Raw genomic sequence first — 25,215 nt, forward strand, 5'->3', positions numbered from 1 at the left:
AGATTACCCCCCCCCCCCCCCCACACACACACACAACACCTGTTTAAGTTGTTCAGAATTTGGTTATGCACTTTAAGAAATCATTGTCCACAGATTAACGCGTGCGCGCGCGCACACACACACACACACACACACACACACACACACACACACACCGTCTGTTTGTCTAAGTTGTTCAGATTTTGGTTCAGCACTTGTAAAAAATCACTGTCCAAAAATTAACACACACGCACACACATACATGCACAAACATATGAAAACAGTCACACACACACACACACACACACACACACAGATTATCTGATTATGTCCCTCTTTTTTTCTTCCTATTTCTCTCTCCCTCTCTCTCTCTCTCTCTTTGTCTGCCTGGAGACAGAGTTCAAACTATTTCTAATTTCCAGAGAGGAGGAAGTCCTGTAGTCAATGAAAATAATCCCTGGATCCCTAAGTTTTTCACTCTCTTTTCTAAACGGATCTACAGAAAAAAAACACACAAACAAAAAAACACAAATACTTAACCACTATCCCACTCATCCCAAAACAAATTATACACCTATACACCCCCCCCCCCCCCCAAATCTTATAAAATAACTGATAATATTTCATATAGTGCTGAATCTTGTGCAGAGAAAAATCGAAAGTGCTTTCACGCACATGTATAACTCTTGATTCCATATTCATATCATTCCAAGAAATAAAAGAGAAAATTTATAAAAGCTGGAGAAACTGTTGACCAGGAAGAGGGAAGAGATGGACGGGACTCTTTTGAAAGGGGTGGGTTTTAGGGCAAAAAACACCACCACCAACAACCACAAAATAAAACAAACAAAAAAGAAAAAGAAAAAAAACCCCAGGGTGAACACAGGGGAGGAAAGGCCATGGCACGGGACCGTGACTCTTGTCCTTGACTCACCTCTCATGCAGCTGACGTAGCTCTTGATCTCCTTCTGTAGATGGTGAGCCACATCCTGCAACAGCCAGCAACCAGCACCATTCAGCAACGCTGAGCAACGCGCACTACACGACACCACTGTCACTGATTACCATCACTTGATGGGCCACGACACCATCACCACCACCACTTCATAACCAGCCATTCGGTTACTGATAAACATCACTGGAATATCCACAACATCATGTGACAGAATCACAATCACTCACGTCATCTCAGCTATACAAAATAATATATAAAAAAAACCTATCACTGCTTTTCACATTTTTATTTAACTTCTTTTTAGTTGTTTTCATCTAAGTAACCAACTGTGTCACAACACATAATCATTATGACATGATGTAACTCGTCTTGTGATGCGACAGAGCTGTTTAATGTCAGAGGCTTGATGAAGCTGAATCAAAATGAATACCTTAAGATTTTTACACAGACACATGCAAATGCAGGCACATAATGACTATGTACCATTTTTTCTAGTTTAACACACACACACATTAAATAATGAACTTGAGCTGATTTTGAAAAACTATACAGTGAGAGTTTTCAGAAAAATGAGAGGAGGGAGAAGAAATATTCTCCTGAGCTAATGCAGCATTGGTACGTGAAATGAGTATACAGGTGAAAAGACTATGAATACAATCATCATAATATGTATGTATATATATATATATACACACACACACGCTTGACATTTCAAATCAGAACCATTGTTTGAAATGTTAAAAAGTTACACAAGTGCACCACCCCTACCTAACCCCAAAAGGATGCAGAGACAGACTCACAACTGCCCCCCCCAATCCCCCCCCCCCCCCCCCCCCCACCTCCCACATATGCAAACAGAGGGATGAAGAGACATGCCAACTTAGGGAATGACAGAGAAATGGGGGTGGTAGACAGAAACAGAAACTGACACAGAGAGAGAGAGTGCATCCGGGTGTGAGTGTGAGTCTGTGCGTACACAAGAAGACAGCAGATGCACCAACACACTTACAGTGATCATGTTTGCCCTAAACAAGACAGATGAGTGCACAGGCTCTCATGTTACACAGAGCTGACTAATGAGTCACATGTCTCCAGGTCCAAAGACCACAACAAAGCCAGACCAAGAGAGCAGAAACTGGGAGAAAGAGGAAACAAAAGAAATGCTGGGTCACAAACGACAGCAGTTGTGGCCTTGCGGTCATAATCGCAACTAGGAAAGTGATTGTCCATGGGGTCCATTTCCATGTACGGACTGGTTTTTTGTTTTTGTTTTTTGTCTTTTATACTCAGATTTCTCTCTGTGAAATTCATGATGGTCTCCCCCAGGAGAGCACATCATTATAGTGATACACCATCCTTTTATTCCAGTCTGTGAGAGTACTGTTTTCCTGTCAAAGTGGGTTTTTCTTCAGGGTTTTTCCAGGTACAACCCTTTTGCTGCCGTAGCTTATTTTATATGCATAAGTACATGCTGCACATGAGCGTCCCAGGACCTTGGTTTATCATCTCATCTGAAACACCACTACTCTAGGTCAAGTGGATGGGGAGTAAAATGACTGATCTGGCGAGAGACTTCAACCCATGAACACTCGCTTCCTAGTCAGGCACGCTACCACCAGGCCACCGCTCAAAACACACACACACACACACACATATCTATTATCTATAGATATGTATATATTGTCAATAGGTGTACTACCCTGTTTCCTCCCAGACAGATCCGGTATCCAGTGTCACTGACATTCACAAAACAAGAGGTCAGAGCCAGAGCTAAAGCTAAACCAAATCTGCATTGCCTTTGGGAATGAGCAACACCAGTGCCTTCTCTTTCGAATCTATGAAAAACTTACCTGTTAAACATGAAAGGCGGGCAGGAAGGAGAGAAGGAATGGAGAAAGAGAGGGGGAAAAAATGGAAGAAAAAGACAACCAACAAACAAGCAAAAAACAACAAAACAACCAAACAAACAAGACTTGCCAATGCTCAGTTAGATTCATTCCTACAGAACATCAACTATGCCTGACACCTCCCAGGACAATAGCCTAGTGCCATCAAGCACTTCCTCCCCACTGCCTATTTTCTCCCCTGTATAAATTTGAAGCACACACTGGGCTGACGGGTGGTTCTGTTTACTGTGTGTACACACAGGGCCTCATGACCTTTTTTTTTCCCCTGAAGGAAATTGATGTGTGTTTTTTGTTTGTTTGTTTTTTTTTTTTTGTTTTTTTTTAATGCTGAATTTGAGTTCAGATGTGTAATTTTTATAGAAAGGTTAATTTTACTGTGGAAATTGATGTTTTTATGTTGGGTTTGCTTTAACTTCGTTATGCATTTTACAACTTAACGTAGTTTGATTGTGCGTGAGTGTGTGCAGTTGCATCTGTGTCTGTGTGTGTGCTTGCTTGTGTGTATTTGAATAGTGGAACGGTGATATGATTTTAACAGGCTTGCTTTAAATCTGCTGTGTGTATGCTGTGGTGGTGGTGGTGATTTAAAAATAAATATAGCTTGGTTTAAATCTGCTGTGTGTAAGTTGTGGTGGTGTTGGTGGTTTAAAAATAAATATATTTTAGTTTTTGTATTGCATAGCAACTTCTACTGTTCCCCTTCTGATGTGTATGTGTGACAGACTTCACATCTTTCGATTTCTCCAACTGAGATAACAAAGCGATTCTGAATCTGAGACTGTCCGCTATGACCCACATGTCCTCCATCTCTCAGTTCTCTGTGCAAAACACAGCACAAGTCACATGTAGCCTGTGGGTTAGACTTTGGATCAATCAGTCCAGCAATTCAGGGATGTGCATTGCATTGGATGGTGGACAGACAGACAGAAAGACACACACACACACACACACACACACACACACACACACACACACAACACACACACACAACACACACACACTGAAACCTGTGCACACCCCTCCTTAAAGACTTAATTCAGATCATTAGCATTCATGGCCACAACCAGAGGCCTCTGTTCAAAGGGAAAGCTCATCAACCAGTGACCACTAAATCACCAGAAAAGAAAAACAAAACAGTCCCAGGTTTTCAAAGAGGGGAAGAAAAACAACAACAACAACAAAACAAAGGGTGAGTTTTAAACCCAACACAGTCATGGAAAAGGAGAAACACCAGCCCTGAAGAAATGTCTCAACTCTTTTTAAGTCCGGTTTTCCTACCTGCAGTAGGTGTCACCCTCCTTTCATGTTTCACCCCCCCCTCCCCCTTTCCACCCCTTTCCCACCCAGAACTGTGCCAAGTCAGGTAGCCTGGGTGGGCAGCAGAGGGCTGCTGAAATCTTCACGCACCGCCAGAAGCCAAGCGACAAAACAGTGACCAACTGGACTGGAAGGGTCTGCCGGCCATGTGTGTCACAACTACTCATGCATTAGTTTTAAAGAGTATAAAAAAAAGGGGGGACAAAAAAGAAGAAAGAAATGACAAGTTTAGTGGAGGATGCAGAGAAATGCTATAGAGGGAAGTGTGGACAGCAAGAGGCAGGCTTACTCACAGAGAAACAGAAACAGAAAGAGATTTGAACTATACAGACTGACATGAAAACCCCCCACAAAAAACAATACAAAACCAGAGACAGGGGGAGAGGGAGAGAGGGAGAGAAGACAGGAAATATAGAACAGTGTCATGAGAGGACAGATGAACCAGACAGACAGAGACCTAGCAGGAAAGTCACAGAGCTAGAGAGGCAGCAAGCTGAAGGGACTGTCCCCCAAGACCACCAAGACCAGACATAACCAGGACACCGCACATCACAGACACTCACATGCTGCTTCTCTGTCCTCTGCACCAGGTCGTCAAACGTTTCATCTGTGTATTTCTCCGCCTTGCCCAGTGTCTGCAGCACCTGAAAAAAAACAAAAAAACAATACACACACTACAATACACAAAGATTTCACAGTATGATGAGTATCCCTTTTAGTCATCACTTAAAAAAGTTTTTTTTTATCATCAAATTTAATATACATTTACAGTTATATTCACACAAATCTTAGTTATATTCACAAAAATTCAAAACCACCTGTCTTATTTCTTTTTCCTTTTTTATGCACTGTTTGTGCTATTTTGGCTGCAACTAGTGCAAGAACATTCTTTTAAAAAGCAGGTACTGTATTTGGATGTTGCTGGAAAACAAACCACACACATTACATAAGTGACAAACTCATTAGCTGTGATCCTAACCAAGTAACTGCTGACTGATGCTTTCATTTCAACCTGAATTTGAGTCCAGAACAGAAGGAACCAGATTACTATCCATGTCCACTGGGTTCCTGACCTACGATGCATTGTGGGCAGATGAAATGTACAGCCCCTACAGCATGTGTACATGATGAACAATAGCTATTTTGTAAAAAAAAAAAATAATAATAATAATAAAATAAATAAATAAATAAAAGATTCTGTGACATCAAACTTCAAACAAGCAGTCATTTGGAATCAGTGAATCCAAATGATTATTTCAACTTGTGTGTTGTTCTATCATTGAGTAGGGGGGGTGGTCTGGTGAATAGATGCCAATGTTTTAACATCTCATTTAATGTGAAATGTTGCAAAGGCAGACAATGGATAAACTGAGCTGAACTGTATATCTTGGATTGTTATAAATCTTTTATTTTTTAACATTTCTCTAAATGTTGTCAAAACTAGCTGCTATGGCTAATGATGAAGTGGTTAATGTCTTTGAACCACAAAAGGGAGCTTGTGGGTTTGAATTCAATCACAAATCCAAATTGACTGGGGTCATTTTTTTTTTTAGCCCAAGCAATCTTAAATCTTCCCAATCTGTTAGTATCATGCTCAGGACCAGGACCATAGTGATTTTCAGCCAGTCTCACCCTGCTTTGTGAAAGCTTTTCTGACACTGCAGGTGTCTGCAACTCCCAGGCCTGGAAGACACCAAGGTAGGTTACTAAATGAAGCATGTCAACCTTCATGGAGTTTAAAACTAACAACTGTGTCTTAGGGATGACACACATGCCTTGAAAAAAGTCACTCTTCATGCCCTGCTCACTTTTGATTTCACTTTCACTTTCAAGACCTGTGGCCTGTTCTTGAACAGAACCACCAGCATCAGCAGATTCATGGAAACTGTTGCTGGATGGATGTAGTGACATACTCTCCTGATGTACTTCCCCATGACTACTTTCCTCGGTACAGGACTTTGCAGCTGGTGGCATGCTTGCACAGAACCAGAGCAAATAATATGATAAAAAGTTGGATTCAGCAGTGGTGCAGGGTCTCATGAGAGGAGTGGCCTCATGGTGACAGGACACTCACAGCTCTCTGTGCACTGCTAGACCTTGCTCAACCGCAACAAAGGCTGGCTTGGGTGTGCAGGTGAAAAGGGGGGGTACTGGCCAAACCAGTCTGAAAAAATGGAGCCGTGCAGGAACTGCTGTTATTCATGCAGTCATCGGCTTCTGCACTCACCCTTCAAACCCAAGTGCGAAAGGGATACCAGGACAAATGGAACAGGAAAATACACACACACAACCAGTTGTGGATGAAAGAACAATGCCTTCCCAACCAGTCATGGAATGTAAAACACGCCCAACTGTTTCTTTCCAACAAGACACAGCAGCCATCCACACAGCTGAGGCACTGTAACAGCTTCTCATGTTACACACTACCTGTGTGCTCTCCATTCCCTCCAGGGGAAGACACTGCCTGTCCACCCCACACCCCTCCCCACACATCACCCCCAAAAGCCAAAGGGGGCTTACCCAAGTCAGGGTTTCTGATAAGGCAAAAGTATGCCTCCCTGCCATTTTGACAATGGATGAGCAACCACAAGGTTTTCACATTCAAACACATGGCTACAGTAAGGCATATGATATAGTCTCTATGCCAGTATTCAGAAGGTTATTGTGGTTAGCCTCCAGCTACAACTGTCTGGAGAAATTTCCCTGGCCTCTACATGTTTTCCATGCCTGACCTGTGTGCTGGTCCTCCTCAAATAGGCAATATATGAAGAGGGGATTGAAAGAAAGACTCCGACTCGGAGAGACAGACAGACAGACAGACAGACTCAGAGAGATAATAAAGACCCTGAGACAGACAGACAGGCAGACAGACACAGACAAAGACCCATGAGCATTGCTGCAAGAAGCCCTAAAGGCAAATGAAAAAGGGTCAAATTCATAATATATATCACAATAATACACAGACCAGAGAAATGAGACACAAATCAAAGCAATGCAAAGCAACACAAACAACAATGAAGGTGAACTGGAAAAGTTAGGAAAGTCTGTAAAAAAACAACAAAAAAAAAAAAAAACCTACATCAGAGACAGAATAGATAATACACAGACAGAGAAGAGAGAGGGGAGGAAGGAATGGAGAGTGGGAAAGGAAGAGGTGCAGAAAGGGAGGGGGTTATGGGGCTGATTGTGCAGGGACAGGCCAGGAGAGAATGGTGGGGAATAGGTGGGCGGTGGGGAGCTAACTGAAACAGAAGCTAGAAAGGTAGAGATTGGAGAAGTGATGCATGATAAAACAAACAAGCAATCCCCCCCCCCCCTTACTCCCTCACCCCCATCAAAAAAATTAAGTGATCCAGAAAGAAGAGATGAATATGGCCTCATACGCAGCACACAAGATCTCTCATTTAAAGTAATCACAATGTCCTTAAAAAAACAACAACAACCAACAACAACTAATTATACAGAACAGAAAATCATAAGAGCATGGGGAAAAAACAAGCACAAATCAACAGCTCTTCCATCGTTATATACAATATATTCCATATATATATAAAGACTTAAAGTTCAACCTCCTCCAACTAAAGTCTTTTTTTTTCTTTTTTTGTGTGTGCAAAATTCACACACACACACTCACTCAAATGTAAAATGTTTGCATGCACACCCAAATGTGGCTTCTGATCTTACACTGTCGTGATGAATGGAGCTTCCTAGGCTTGAGAGAACTGACCAAACTTCACAATGTACAAAATCTAATGTGACAAAAAACGAAAACATAAGACCATCCGTGTGTGTGTGTGTGTGTGTGTGTGTGTGTGTGTGTGAGTGTGTTGTTCTTTTTCCTTTGAACCAAGTGGCTGGCCACCCTCACTCTGGCAAAGCCTTTCCAGTTCACCTCCTGACAACCAACAGTATATAAATGCCAAGTATCTCTGTGGAATTTGACTGTAGATGTTCGCATTATTGAACAACTTCCCTGTTGGTTGTTACATTTCCTTCACTTCTTTTTGGTGACCTGGTCAAAGGGTGTTATGCATGTGTGCACTTTGTGTGTGTGTGTGTGTGTGTGTGTGTGTGTGTGTGTGTGTGTGCGCGCACATACACTTGAGTGCTCGAAGGTGTGCACACCCACACACATCTAGCCAAGCTTGAGCATCTATGCTTAAATTGCACACATCTCCATGCACAAACATACTGTTTAGGACACCCACCCACACCCCCACACCGACCCCAAAATAGACCCATTTGTTTGGTAGTTACACAGGAACTGACAGCTATTAGGAACTTGTGTGAAGGGAGTCATCAACACCCGCTGAAGATTACGGCTTACAACCTCCTCAGCAAACACCATCACTGGCCTTCCTCACAATCAACAGGTCTTTACTCCCAGAACCAAGCCACGCCCACATTCCATGCCCACCTCTCCCCAGCCTGAGGAACACTTTTTTTTCAATGCTGCCTTGCCTTTGCCAAGTCCTGGCTAATGGATGGTTTGGGTGTCTCTTCCCACACTGGGCCCAGGACACAGCCACAGGGAGCACAGTGGCCTTGTGGGTAAAGCACATGACCAGGAAACCAGTGTCCACAGGTTCCAGTCCCACATGCAGACCAGGGTCCCCCCCCCCCCCTGCCCCCTCCCTTCCACTAGGACCTTGAGTGGAGTCTGGGTGCTAACCTTCTGAATGTGACAATAAACCGAGGTCCTATGATGGGTGCAGTTTTTGTTTGTTTGTTTTTTTGCATATATATACATATATGTAATCATTTTTAATCCACCATTAAGGCAGTGGTACATTGTGAGATACATGCAATGTGAATATGTGTCATCCACACCATATGCCTACTACAAAGTACAGGCCAAACTGGCCTTCTCTTCTGAACGTCAGTGAAGGGACTCAACACGTGTATCCACACACAGGACCTTGGTTTATGGTCTCAAACAAAGGACCTGTGGGGAATGGTGTCATATCTTGTGCCTCAAACAAATTTCTGTGTCATATTCAGACTGCTCTCCTCAAAGTTTACAGCAATTATGCACTGGAACTAAGAGTCACACAAAAATGGGGTATGTGTGGGGGAGGAATATATATATATGTGTGTGTGTATATATATATATATATATATATATATATATATATATATATATATATATATATATATATATATATACATATATATACATATGTCTACAAGCATTATCATAATTCTCACCAGGGTAAATCTTGTGTTTGGGGGATCTTCCCCATTCAGTTCCTGTCAAAATTCTTTCTCCATTATAAAGCTCAACCAACCATGTGGGAACAAAACATCAGAGCTGAAAACTTCCACTGTCATCAAATTTTTTTTACATGTGCAGTCAGTTACAATCCTATGGAGCCTGAAAGGAAGACAATCTGGAGAATTTTTTTTTTTTAAACAAATAAACCCAGGACACACCTCTAACGCCGCAACACAATGTTACCCCTGCTTGCCAATGCTAGCTGTTAGTATGTTTCAGGCAAACAAATATTCCCCTGGGTAAGTATGTCATGGGAGGGTAATTTTTTATCCTACGCCTGAAAACACTGCCACCAGGACGCACAGGCATGCAGGGCAGTGTGTGACACTCCCATCACATGCATCAATTGATTTGTTTATCATGGTAATCGTTCATCACCAAAATCACACATTTCCTTCCTCCTGTAGATATCCATATATGAACAAATCGCACTGATACACCATCACAATGGTTTCTTTGTGCTGTAGTGACCTGGACACCCAGAAACTTAATCAATGGCTGTTGGGTCAGCTGCTTGCATACAGAAATACTTCCTTAACATCCACTGTTTCTCATCCGTACCTTTGTTCATAATTGTTACTTCTGAAGTGTGGCTAACTTCATGCCATCTATGTATCTGAGGGAGCTGGCCCAGTTCAGTATTTCTTTTCATCAAACATATCTTAATTCAAAAACTAATCTTTTTAAACAAGGGGAGATGAATTCTGATCAGTCATTAACAGGGAGCGCCCAGTTCAATATTTTTTATCAAACATACCTTAATCTAAAAATAAATCTTTTTTAAATAAGGGGAGATGAATTCCAACCAGTCATCAAACTGCAGCTATATCAGGGTTTTTTTCACATTACTGATCCCGGTTATTGTTTTCACATGACGACCACCATTGCATTGTATTCTACTTTTGTCACAACAGATTTCTCTGTGAGAAGTTCTGGCTGTCCTCTCACTGTCACCACAGTGCTACGCCACCAATATATATTTTTTTTTCCTGATTGAATTTGGTCTGTCTGCAAGTATTTGTTTTTCTTTCAAAGTGGATTAATCTACAGAGCTTTGCCATGGACAAAAAAAACATCTTGTTGTCATGGCTTCTTTTACATGCTTTGGTAAGTGCATGCTGCGCACAGGACCTTAGTTTATCATCTCATCAAAGAGACTAGCACCAAGACCACCATTCAAGGTCCAGAGAACTCTGAAGGGAGGTGGGAGTGAAAATCCTGGTCCATATATGGGGTTGAACATGTTGATACCCGTTTCCCAGTTTGCTCCATTACCACTAGGCCACCATTCCACTACCCCGGTGACATTTTGAGACAAAGAGGCGACAAGCTACATTGCAAACATGTGGTGCATGTACACTGTGTGTTAGAATGGCAGAGTTCTTCCCCTGCCAAAAAAACAACAACAAAAACTGGCAGCAATAGCCTCCCCTGCCAACCTGGAAAGTAAAAAGCCCAAACAGAATCCATATGAAATAAAGCACAAAACCATTTGTTGCAAATATCTCTGTCACAACAGATTAACCAGAACCCTTTCTCCTGGGAACTGCAGTCACTCAATAATTTCACTGCCCATGCAGTCACTCAATAATTTCACTGCCCATCTTTTTTCCTTGCGGTTTTCCTTTCGGAATAAATATACGCGTTTCTGACTTGGATTTTACTAAACTGACCTGAAACAAACAAAAAAAGTTAAGAGAGATTGACATAGTGTATGCATGTGTGTAACAGATGACAGATAAACAGGAATGTAAACCTTCTTGTCAAATGCTCTAAACAGGCACATTTATGGCATGAATGGATGTGACAGATGGACAGATAGACACACTTATGAATACATACACACATACAAAGGAAAAAAAAAACAACACACACACACACATGCAGGTCCAAAGCTACTATCTACCCCCACTCCCCCTCCCACCTACACACACAAATAAGCCATATCTCACCCCCTTCATCCCTACCACAACTCCCACATTAACAAATCCCAACAGTCCAGGCAAAAAGTCAACAAGGGGTGGGGGGTGGAGGGGGGGGGGGGGGAAGAGATGGGAGGAAGGGGCGGAGGAGAAACAAAACCATCAGCCATTCCAAGGAGTCAGCCAGCCGACAGGCAGATGACATACTGGCCTCAAGGCAACAGAGGGATTCCCAGGGTACATTGGCAGTTACATGATCCCTCGCTCCCCCCCCCCCCCCCCCCCACCCACTGCCCCCTCAGACAATTACACCTGCCCCAAAAAACCCTCACAAAAGAGCACACCCCAGGGGGACGCCTAATGATACTCAAGTCAAGCTGGCCGAGGATCTTCCCTCCCCTTTAAAGAGCAGTGGGGTTGCTTGTCCAGGCCTATAATTAGCCTTGAGCAGTCCCTCCCACACTGGGGCAGCTGGACTAACACCACTACAAGGTATATATATACATATATACATAGAGCAGCAATGAGGTATGAGTACATCGTTCATGATATATGTGCTGTCAAGAAGTGGGAGGCAGACCCCAGGGGGTTGAGACATTCCAGCCAACATATTATACCTCTACACTCAAATCACTGAGTCAATGGCTGAGACAAGAGACAGAAATGAGACACAAACAGAGAAGTGGCAGAAGAAGAGTGAGAGAACAGGAGAGACATAATAAGAGACAGAGGCATTCATGCAGTGCTTGTGATACATTATGTGCTGTCATGTTCCAAGTGCTGAGCTGGATATATGTATCTGACACAGGCAAACTCAGACAACACTAGAGATGGTGACAGAGAAAGAGAGAGAGAGACAGAATCAAGAATCGAGAAAGACGAAGATTCTTTACTCCCCCTCCATGAGACCTTGAGCGGTGGTCTGGGTGCTAGTCATTTGGAGGAGATGATAAGCCAAAGTCCCATTTGCAGCATGCATTTAGCACTCATAAAAGAACCTACAGCAAGAAAAGGGTTGTCCCTGTCAAAATTATGTAGAAAAATCTGCTTTCAGGAGTAAAACAAACATAAGCAGACAGAAAAAAAAGGAGAGAAAAAAAGGGTGGTGCTGCACTGTGACTGCACGCTCTCCCAGGAGACAGCAGCCTGAATTTCACACAGGGAAACATACTGTGACCAAAAAAAAAAAAAAAAAAAAAAAAGGTCACACACAATACTAATCACAATACATACATACCCAAGTTGGAGACAGATGCTGGGATTAAACCAGAGATAGAGACAGAGACACAGAATGAGAGACACTGAGACAATGACAGAGAGAAAGAGAGAGAGAGAGAGAGAGAGAGAAACAAACACACACACACAAACAAAAAACAAAAACCACCCTCAATTTAACTTGTAAATTTGATTTTTAAATTATGTCTACTTGCCTCCACCAGGGAGTGTTGACATTTATGAATGAAGATCAATAAAAACAATATGCGGTTTCATTCATAAATAAGAAGAAAAAAATTATTAAAAAATCAGTATGACTCATTATCAGAAGATGCTGGCAATACCTGTCACCTGCTGTACAAAAACTGGTGATCGTTTTTTTCAATCATATATTTTTTTCCTTTTATCAGAGACAGTCATGGACATAATTCATGTCACATGCCGTGACCGTGTGTGTGTGTGTGTGTGTGTGTGCACGCATGTGTGCATGTGTGTGTTCATGTGTATGTGTGCACATATCATGTACATGTGCATTTGTGAGTGCACTTAAGTGCATACACATAAGGATACACACATATATGTTAGTGTGGTGTAGGAACACTGTGTGGAGGGTGGTGGGGGAGTGTGTGTGTGTGTGTGTGTGTGTGTGTGTGTGTGTGTGTGTGTGTGTGAACACAAATGTATGTATGTGAGCGTGCATGTGCATGCACAAGTGTGTGTACATATACATGCATGTGGGAGTTCATGTCTGCAAAGAAAGACAGACACACGCACAGATATACACACACTCACTAAAACATGCGTTTGACCATCAGTTTCTGTGTGTATTTGGGGGGTGAGGGGGGCGGGGGTGGGGGGTGCATCACTGTTATTGACCTGTTTCCAAACAAACACTGAGAAGACTCTTCTCCCCAAAACACCACACCAAAACCCAACCTGACAAGAGACAAGCATTGTGAGAGCAGTGGACAGTCAGTCATCGTCTGCCCCGCCTACCTGGACAGTCCCCATCCATCATCATGTCACGTGTTTGTCAGCTAATCCCCATCTGGGCATGACGACAGATGTCAGCCCTGACGGATCACTTCACACTGTCAGCACATGGACTCTCCTGATTGCCCCCCCAGTAATTGTAAGACCATTCAAACAACCCTTAAGTGCAATTCTTTGTCGATGATGACCTTCTAATGGTGTGTGTGAGTGTGCGAGTGTGCGAGTGTGTGTGTGTGTGTGTGTGTGTGTGTATGTGAGGGGCAGGGGAAGGTACTGTTATTCAGTGCTGGGTCAGAATATATATAAAGTCAAGGTTTGAATCCCTGGTTTTTTTTTGTGTGGGTGAGGAGGCCTATGGGTGTGCTGATACAAACATCCACATGCAGATGTGCACACCCAGGTACCACGGTGTGTGCATGCACATGTATCATACATGCATGTACAGAGACCCACTGAACTTTCTTTAAGTTGTATAACATCCAAAACATACCCAGACAGTCTTAACCAGATTTTAACATTCTGACATCACTTCTTCTTTTCTGGGACCCTTATATATATATATATATATATATATTTTATTTTGAAAGTATGGGTAGGGTTCATGACCTCACTCTCACACACACAGTCACAATCACACACAACCACACACACACAACCAAACACGCCGAATATCACTTGTAGTGAAAAGGTTAAAGGCTGAAAGGCTCCATAGCCTTTTTACAGCAAATGGGGAAGTGAATTCATATCCACTGTGTCAAGGGCTCTGCACTGGAAGGTGGGGACCCAATCCCCTCTTTCCTGCTTTTTCAGCCTTCCTCAACAGAAGTCAGGTACCCATTCACACCAAGGTGAGGAAGTGAGGAAAATGGGAAGGGAGTGCCTTGCCACTGGACACAGCACCATGCTCAAACAGGCGTTGAACCCTGGTCTCTGGTGAACAATGGATCACAAGTCCAATGCCTGACCTAACCCACTCCGCTACCACACATCTCAGTAAAGAAAAGACATAAAACTGAAGAATGAACACACACACACACACACACACACCACACACACACACACACACACACACACCGAGGGTGAAAGGAAAAGGATGTGACAGTGTACATATGTTGAACACATGGGACAGGGAAAGGGAGACAAAGAGAGAGAGGGGACGGGAGGGGGGGGGAGAGGTGGGAGGGGGGGGGGAGGCACAGAGTGAGAGAGACAAAGAAACAGAAAAAGACAGGCAGACAGACAGACAGACAGATTCCACAAGCAGACATTAACAAGATAGCCCTGCAACTGATTAACTGATTGCGGTCCACACGTTTCAACTCCACACACACACACACACACATGTATACACATTCATACACAATGACACATGCACCCAGACAGAAATCAACACACACACACACTCACACACACACACACACACACACACACACACACATGAGATGGGTTGGTTGAGATAGGGGGACTGAGAACTGAGAGATAGAGTGCATCAAGTGTCACTGTGTGTCATCAGGTCCACACTCATCAATCCATTCACCCCCACACCTACACCATGACACCCACAGCTCTTCTCTCACGCACCTGATAACAATAACAACAACTATAATAATAAGGATGACAGTAATAGAAAAAAAAAAGATAATAGAAATAAAAACAGGAGCATTACTCAGTAATAATATTACTAATATTGATCACAATAAACAAAAACAAAAATACTCATAATACTCACAATAATAATAACATCACAATGTTCATGGAAATAAATAACATAATAAATAATAATACAAGGTATTATAAAGGTAATATATGTACACTTCCAACTCATAATTAAGAATCTTTAGAAAAAATTTCTTTAAAACAGATTTTTTAAACATCTAAACAGAAGTTTATGTATTTCTCAGACTAGCAGGCAGCAATTTCCAAATGGTCAGGGCACTGAAATGGACACAAGGCAGGTAAAAACTGTTCACACATCTTTTAGTGAGAGAAAACAAACAAAACAAAAAGTCTCCTATCAATCATGTTTGGTGGCTTGCTCTGTCAAGCCTTCACCAAATCTATGAAAGTGTGTGTGTGTGTGTGTGTGTGTGTGTGTGTGTGTGTGTGCGAGTGCGCATGCATCCTGTGACAAAGGCCATCAGTCCACTCACCACCAAACACCTTTGCTAATCTGACAGTGGCTCTGCTAATCTCACAACCACCGTGAAAAGTATCCTTGAAATTCCACATTGGGGGTCAAGTGATGCTTCAGACAGAAGTAAAACTGGTAACCTTGTGTCTGCAAAATTTATCTAGAAATTTTTTTTTTAATTCAAAAGGAAAACACTTCCAACAGTGAAAACTTCCGGACCCGCTTCAAGTGCTGTGAACAAATAGAGCCACAAGCTGCTCTGTGTCACAAAGCTTCATGTCAAGAAGACCATCATTGGAATTAGCCATCACAAACATATGATTATTATTATTATCATAATTATTATTATTATTATTATCATATTTATATCGCGCTGAATCTTGTGCAGAGACAAATGAAAGCACTTTCGCACCAGTCATTCACACGCATGCATAACTCTCAAACTGGAAAAACTGAAGACAAGGAAGAGGCAGGGAAGGGGCGGGTTTTAAGACCAGACTTGAAAGAGCTGAGTGAGGAGACCTGACAAAGAGAAAGAGGAAGTTCATTCCAATTGCACAGTCCAGAGACAGAGAAAGAACGGCAGCCAACAGTCGAGTGTTTGAACCTGGGTTTGTGTTAACAGAGTAGATCCAAAGCCGATAGTAGAGAGCGAGATGGAGTGTAGAGGTGAAGGCAGCCACAGAGATAGGAAGGGGCAGATCTGTGAATACATTTATAACATAGAGTGCTGATCTTGTACTTTATTCTGTGTGAGACACGTAGCCAGTGGAGATGTTGCAAAAGAGGAGTGATGTGCTCAGATCTTTTCTTCCTGAGGACGAGTTGGGCAGCAGAGTTTTGTATGTGCTGATGGGACTGAATGGATGAAGCAGGCAAACCAGACAATAGGGAGTTACAGTAGTCGAGGTGAGAGAGAATGAGAGAAACGACAAGTTTAGATGCTGCATCAATGGACAGATATTTCCAGACGGAATTGATGCACCGCAATTGACAGCAGCAGGATTGACATGTCTGACTGATAAATTTTTGCATGGACAGTGTGTTGTCAAGGACAACGCCGAGGCTCCTGACTGAACTGGAAAGAGGGATGGATGTACTGCCAAGTTTGATTGTGTCAGTTATGACGTCAATCAACATCAGCAAAAAATAGTTCTACGAAACTCCAAAGGCTTCCCTTTTGATATGACATAAAAAACATAATGTTTAGAAAATTCCTGATAATTGCAGGTAACATCAGCATACACCACAGGAAATGGAGCTTCACGGAACAATTAACAAATGCTATCACTCTTGTGATCATGACAAATTCCCAACACTTAATGCATGCACATACACACATGCACACACACAAGTATACACACAAACACACACACACACATGCACACACTCACACACAAACCACACACACTAACAATGTTGTCTCCAATCAGTTCGAGTTTAGGGCTGTAAAAGCAGACTTATACTGAACCAGATGCACACACGTTCTGACGTCATCCATGGACTGTCAACCGCAATTTCAAAGTCCAATCAGAGTTGTTGGGAATTTGAACTGATGATAGCAGTAAGATCATCAACAGAAATAATAGAAATAACTGGAACGATGGTTTGGAAATGGAGAGAAACAGAATCAGCACTGTGCATGCCCCTAAACGTTGACAGAACCTTTTGAGATCAGAGGGCAAGATAGTGGCAATTTTTGGCTGGTGCTGTGAGTGGAGCTATCAACATGAATAATTCATCAGCTCCATGACTTACAGAAAACTTTTATCACAAAGTATTTCGCATGAAATCAACCTCCAATGAAAGTAAATAGCCCAACACTTGATCTGAAATTAGCCTACACATGCACACAAACACACACACACCTTACGCACAGACACAAATCCTACATCAATTTGATCTACAATCTTCAGAAATCTGAGATTTCAACTCATCTCTGCAAATTATCTCAGAGCCAGTGAGTACTTCAGAGCAACAGATGGTTACACATGTACATCACAACATGGCTTTGAAATTTCTGTTGACACTAATTCCCCAATTAAATCAAGAGATATATATCGACCATGAATTCGCCAAAGAACCCAGCAGGAGACTTGCAACAGACCTGGGTGGAGTGAGGAAAATCGAAATAATGTGCCTTTCCTATAACAACGTGTCATCTTCTTCTTCTTCTGCGTTCGTGGGCTTCAACTCCCATGTTTACTCATATATATACGCGAGTGGGCTTTTTACGTGTATGACCGTTTTTACCCTGCCATGCAGGCAGCCATACTCCGCATTCAGGGGTGTGCATGCTGGGTATGTTCTTGTTTCCATAACCCACCGAACGCTGACATGGATTACAGGATCTTTAACGTGCGTATTTGATCTTATGCTTGCGTATACACATGAAGGGGGTTCAGGCACTGGCAGGTCTGCACATATGTTGACCTGGGAGATCGTAAAAATCTCCACCCTTTACCCACCAGGCGCCGTCACCGTGATTCGAACCTGGGACCCTCAGATCTAAAGTCCAGCGCTTTAACCATTCAGCTATGGCGCCCGTCTAACAACATGTCAAAATGGGGCCTTGAAACCCGATCACTGGTGAAATAAATGTAGGGGTCCAGCAAACTCATGACAGCTAGGGCAGACTGGCCCAGACCTACACACACCCTTACAACAGGAGTGTCATTCTGGTGAAAAGCAGTCACTCGCAAACTATACGTACTACACATACAAAAGAAAGATGACTCAACAGTCTACAGCCAATAGTATCAACAAAGCAGTTAATGTTACAACACATTCAGCATTTATCAAGCACAATTTGACAACTGTTATAAAAAAAAAAAATTGTTAATTTGCATGCAAGAGCGACGGCAGAAGATTAAGAACTGAAGCAACGCACTGAAATGTTTAAGTTCATCAGAGCAGACTACAAGTTTCAGTTTCAGTTTCAGTAGCTCAAGGAGGCGTCACTGCGTTCGGACAAATCCATATACGCTACACCACATCTGCCAAGCAGATGCCTGACCAGCAGCGTAACCCAACGCGCTTAGTCAGGCCTTGAGAAAAAAAAAAGAAAAAAAAAAAGGTGAATAAATAATAGATAAGCTTACATAAATAAATAAATAAATAAATAAAAATAATACAAACAAGGGCAATGTATTCTATGTGCCAGCACAGCTGTCCTGGCTTGGTCCTCTACCCCTCCATCCCTGCTCCTTTACCTCTGCTTCAATCAATTGTGTCTTTCATGCATATGGCTGCTTCATTAACTCCCAGCTGTTATTTGATACGTAACAGTGGTTTGATGTTCAAACAATTTACCCACCCCCAACACACTCCAATGTCCATCCTCTTCTTTAAGAATCATACAGCTATTCAGCAAACAAGGTAACACTTGCTGCTGAGTAATACCTGACATTTTTTATGGGGAAAAAGGTAACTGATGAAATACAAAATATCTTTTCTATCCTCCAAAGACAAAATAGTCAATATAACCAAACAAATATATAATGTGTGGAGATGTATCGAAAAGCCAATGTACAACAAGAAATCTGCTAAAAAGGCAATTCATTATATTATACTTTTTATTTACAAGCTGTTTTGCTTGATTATGTCCCACGCTTTTGGGGGGCAGCAGACTGCATTTTGAACTCCATTAACCTGATAATCCATTCCCACTCCTGTTACTTACATGCTGTTTTCTTAAATTACATCCCTCACTTCTCATTGACATGATGTTGAAGTACTTGCACTAGGAACAGTTGAAAAATCTAAAAGTGAAAAAAAAAAAACCCCAACTGATATCAATTTCAAGTCTAGTCAAATATGACAGTCTGCGGTCTGTGCTATTCTTCCTCCCCTGCAAAGGCTCACAGCAACAGATTATGAAACAATGTTACCCTTTCTGTGACATCACAAAAGGTGATAAGGCAAAAGCACAGATAGCAGCTGTGCACAACACAAGTACACTTAACATGTCAGTCATCTTATTCTTATGCATCCTAACACAAATTTTAGTCACTGATAAGGTTCCCTTTCCATCAGCTATAACTGCCCAGCCCACCAAAAAAAATTGTTCCACAATGTATGTTCAGAATGAGGTAGTGTGCATGTGTGCATGCACACACACACACACACACACACATATATATATATATATATATATATATATATATATATGTGTGTGTGTGTGTGTGTGTGTGTGTGGACAGGGAGAAAGATTTTTAGAGAGAAAAAGAGAGAAGGTGCAGGAAGGAGGTAAAGGGACGAAGAGGGGACAACATGATCATTTTGTGTTTTCAGCTGATCAGGTGGATAGACCTATATCATGGGCTGTACAATGTTCAAATTTATATATCACTGTCAGTTTTTCAGGGCTCAAAATACCCACTCTTTTGTTCTGGGAGAACTAAACCTTCTGAGGGACAAGTGGATGTGCTCTGTCCACCTGATTGTTTGGCAACCAATGTCTGACTGTCACTAGTGTCAGTGAAAGGGTGACTGGGCAGTCAGCTTCAGGGCAGACCTGTCACACTTCCTTCCTCCCCTTTTCACTGAAACAAGATGTGTTGTATGAATAAAATATGCCAACACTGGGGGGGGGGGGGGGGGGGGGGGGGCTGAGTAATTCTTCTTACTGTTAGTTTTAGTAACCAAACAATTACATCCTCTTTTCCTTTGAAGTATACTACTCATAAGGAATCATGTCTTCTGACTTGCTACTGGTCAGCTGGTAAGTGGTAGTTACTTTAATTGACCATCTTTTTGGTTTGGGAGAGCAAATAGCAATATGAGGGGACAGACAATCTTTTTTATCACCTTGTCTACAGTACAAATGAAAGTTTTCTGAATTTCTTACCGTGGTATTTACCTAATTATCATTAACACCATCATCAATTCTGTTGTTGCTGTTCTTTACCTTGCTCTTGCTGCTGAACATAAACTTATCATTTCAGTATTGACTCATTTTACAGACATTTCATAAACAATTTATTGATGAATGTATATTGAACTAAGCTTCATTTGTTCATTCACTCTCCGTCACTAGTTATCAAAGATTCAGAACTTAATCAATGAAAAGTCTGAAGTGGATTCCTAGCATTAACCTATCTAAATAACTTGCTTTTTTCCACTCGTTTACATCCCCCACCCCCACCCCACCCTGCACCTCCCATGGCTAAAGAGATATTCCCCTGTCTTCAGGGTGGAAAAGAATTTCCAAATCTGTCTGGAAAAAACAACAACAGTACTGATACAGACTGATTCAGTCAGACTGTTTTATCATTTTATGTTTTATTATTGCAATATATATATATATATATATATATATATATATATATATATATATATATATATATATATATATATATATATATAGAGAGAGAGAGAGAGAGAGAGAGAGAGAGAGAGAGAGAGTATTTAAAATACTATTTAGTTTTTATTTCACTTAATTTTTTGCATAATTGTATATGCATCGCCATGGAATTTCTGTAAAGTTCTTATCAGGACTTCCCACAAATGACAGTCAGCTGAAATGGGTGCCCTGATCCTCAACTGTGCAGTTCAGCCAGTCTGAGGTTTAAGGTCACTGCACAAAATTTATGCTGCATATATAGAGTATGATCATTTAATGGCAGTACCACCTTCAGTAGTGGTATATAAGTTTACAATCATGCTTTTTAAATGTTATTTTTATTCTCTGAACAGTAGTAAGGTCAAAGCTAAAGGGATAATTTGGGTTTACGTTAAAAGAGTCTATCATATTATCCTTATATTTTGTTGTATGACATGATTTTGAGTTAATTCTGTGATAGGTGCTCTGCCCTGATATGACCCAGCATTGACAGCTGGGCTATAATCCAAACTGAATTGAACACAGCTATGTAACATGATGGCAGATCATTCACACTGAATAACTTAGACAAGTCAAGTCAACTCATTTGACTAATAATCTTTTCTTCTTTTTTTTTTTTTTTTAAAGTGAAGAAACACATTGTGCATGTGAGTTGTGACTGTGTGAATATATGCAAGACAACTAAAAAAGACAGACAGAGACAAAGATAGTGACACTAAGGGGGGCGAAAAAGATGGTGAGAGGGGATGGGAGGAGAAGAAAGGAGGTGTGAGAGAGAGGGGAGGGGGACAGCTAGAGAGAGAGAGAGAGAGAGAGAGAGAGAGAGAGAGAGAGAGAGAGAGAAACAGATTAGACACACTGACTGATATATGAAACAAAAGCTACACACACTCACACACACACACACACACACACACACACACAGAGTCAGATACTCCTTTCAAAAGTTATATTCATAAAGGCCATAGCCCCTCAGACTTGGGGTGTGTGTGAAGGGGGAGGGGAGGAGGGGTATGGTAACAAGAACATTACAACATACATGAACATGACATGAATAATGTAATGCAAGCATAGAGTGACAGAGACAGTAATATCTACAGGTGCACTCTGTTGTATGCAGGCGTGTGTAAATTATAATAAATGTGTGTATGTGATTTTATGTGAATGTGTGTGTGTGTGTGTGTGTGTGTGTTTGCACATGTGCATGCACCTCTGAATAATATTAATATTTCTATATATATATCATTATATGTATTTATACAGTGCTATGATACAAGCTGATGCTAGTTCAAAGGGCGTTACAAATCCAATACATAAACAGAATAAACACATGCATGTATAAGAATTATCATAAAGCAGGAATATATAAGAGTCATAAATGCACAAATCTCAATTCCACAAAAGCACAAGAGATAAAACCCATTAAGTAGTCCACTCTCTCAATCCAACAACTCTTACAATCCATCACACATACAAAAAACAACAAAAAAAAAAACTAAGATGTAAGAGAACAGTGAGAGACAGGGAAAGAGAGGTTGAGAGAAAGAGAGAAAGGGAGAGAGAAGGCAAGGGAGAGAGAGGGAGATGGGGGAGAGGGAAAAAGAGAGAAAGAAAGAGACAGAGAGCAAGAGAGAGCGAGCGAGCGAGAGAGAGAGAGAGAGAGAGGGAGGGGAGATGAGAACAATCACAGCTGAAATTCACACATGAAGAAACACAGAAATCATATATCAGTGACATGTATATGTTTATAAACTGATGATATAAAAGTATAGGTTACAATGGGTATAAGTATAGAATACACCAGATGAAAAGGATAAAAATCAACAATCTTTCTACCATTCAAACCACACCACCACCAAACCACATCACCACCTCCACCCCCATTCCCTTCAGCTGCCTACCATATTCACATTGCCATAAATTCAACTTGAATCAACACTACTTCAAAACGATAAAAAATTTTTCCCCCTGATATGTTTTAAGAGTTGCTTTGTGTGTGTGTGTGTGTGTGTGTGTGTGTGTGTGTGTGTGTGTGTGTGTGTGTGTGTGCACGAGTGCAACAATGCCTGTATAATATGGTAGCATTTTCCTTTTACATAAATGCAGTATCTGTGTTATTCATAATTCATATTTTTGTGTACTGCCCAGTAACATTTGCTCCAGAGTCTTTGCCCAAGTGTGATAAAATAAGAATATCTGCAGGTTTATCTGTGCACACAACAAACATAAATATCTATCTTTATTTTGATCTTAGACGCAGTCAGTAAATATGACAAATGGGTTTCCAACATGCATACACACAATAATAATAATAATCATAACGATAATAATAATAAAGTGAAAGTTGGACTTGGTTCTTGGGGACTGCGTGGCATCATTGTCATGTATGGATATTCATAATCATCCAGTTCTGCTTGATAATGTTAGCCTGGTGACAACAGGAACTATTTGTAAGTTATGTACTTTTCACTGTAGTCGTTGAAGTATTGACTGGTGTGAGAAAAAGCCAGCAACAAAACACTGGCAGTGTACATCCAATAGTTATATTTCCAGTTAGTATTTCGTCTGTTACTGCTGTTATTTTTAATCTATTTTTTTTAAATGGCTGGCAAAGGTTAACTAAATGCTATTTTCTCAAAGAAAAAACAACATATAGTAATATTTTTGGCTTTCAAAATGGGTAGTACAGTGTGCTGCCATTTAGGGAATGACCATCTCCAGTTACAATAATACAAGTGTATCCCACAAATAAAAGGAGACCGATATTAAAAGGGACATAAAATAAAAAGCCGTGAGGCCTAGGCAGTCAAATGCCAGTCCCTACACCACTACTCCTACAACTGCATGTATTGATATGGTGAATGACTAATTGTCGATGTTGTCGCACATTTTTCAATTTTCAACAAAGTCGCACACTTTTCAATAAAGTTATCATGAAGAGTGATGTTTCGATAAAGGACATGACAGCTGACAGCAACAAAAGGAATGACAGGCCTATCCAGAGCTCAGATGCTTTTTGCAACTGTCTCGTCTGCTTCGCTTTCAAGCCAATTTCGAGTTGTCTTCCCATGTCACACAAACGGACGAAACTTTTCTTTTCATTGAAGTTCTTTTTATCTCCAGATATCAATGAACGACTGCAAAGTGAGTCATCAACAGGGGCTACTTCGAACCAAAAGAGTTCATTGAATTATAATAATACCAAAAGGCAGCAACAGAATGAAAGCGCTTCCGCGTAACAGGGGGAGGGGACACAGGCTAGGCACAAAACAAGTGTTCCCAAACTGACACTGTGTTTGTGTTACACGAACACACCTGCGCTGTTCTGCGGCTTCTATCAAAAAAATGGTACAAAAAATTATTATTTTATTCGGAATGCAGTGTAACAATTAAACATACACTAATTCTAACGAACTTTAACAACTTCTTACCTTTGTTTTTGTCCTAGAAATTCGCTTTTGTGCCTTCGCAAAAATCCCCGATTTGTTCGCTTCTGCCATGATTGAGTATTCGCTAAGTGGTTGTCTCGCGACTTTTGATTGGTCCAAAGGGCGAAGAAACGTTGGCTTACAGCAGGCGCATCACTGGTACAATGTTTTCGTGTTTGGAGATCTTGAGATTCTTCCAAGTCAACTAAAGGGTAACGTGCGTGACGACAGCAGAAGTAAAATTCACGTGTTTGCAAATAAAGCGCTTTTGCCTTCTTCTCCAAGGCATGGGCTGACATCCGAAACTTTATATTTAACAACATAGCTTTGGTCAACTGCGACAAATCCACAGGCACATGACATTGTGTGTAGCGGTATTTCTTTCATTTAACGTTTTTCGCTTAAGTGTTTTTATGGTTTTGGTTTGGTTTTGGTTTTCCCACACAGCGCGCATGTGTGTGTATGTATATATGTATATATATATATATATATATATATATATATATATATATATATCACTGTGTGTGTGTATGTATGTGTGTGTCGGTGTGTGTGTGTGTGTGTGTGTGTGTGTGTGTGTGTGTGTGTGTGTGCGGTCGGTCACGGTTACACACGAGTTCGCCTGCCGGCTGAACACGGCCCATTTCTAATCTTGAGTTCATCATTTCGACTGATCATAAGTTTGTCTCTGCTTTGGATACATCTTCCATTTTATTCTGTTTTAACGTATTTACTTATCAGTTCAAGTT

The 25,215-nt window shown here is 41.3% G+C and overlaps 1 protein-coding gene across 6 annotated transcripts in view; it reads right to left on the reverse strand.

Moving 5' to 3' along the window:
* The window catches only part of LOC143276539 (myc box-dependent-interacting protein 1-like), an 81,916-nt gene extending 57,371 nt beyond the window's left edge, over positions 1-24,545 (reverse strand). For all 6 annotated transcript variants that reach the window (XM_076581099.1, XM_076581093.1, XM_076581097.1 and 3 more), the window contains exons 1-3: positions 24,470-24,545; positions 4,722-4,802; positions 914-968 (exon numbers count right to left, since the gene is read on the reverse strand). In XM_076581099.1, coding sequence (XP_076437214.1) covers positions 914-968; positions 4,722-4,802; positions 24,470-24,538 — 205 coding nt within the window. In that variant the 5' untranslated portion in view covers positions 24,539-24,545. The remainder of the gene's footprint in view (positions 1-913; positions 969-4,721; positions 4,803-24,469) is intronic.
* Between the last annotated feature and the right edge of the window lie 670 nt (positions 24,546-25,215).

This window comes from Babylonia areolata, chromosome 32, assembly GCF_041734735.1.
Source record: "Babylonia areolata isolate BAREFJ2019XMU chromosome 32, ASM4173473v1, whole genome shotgun sequence".
Lineage (NCBI taxonomy): Eukaryota > Metazoa > Mollusca > Gastropoda > Neogastropoda > Buccinidae > Babylonia > Babylonia areolata.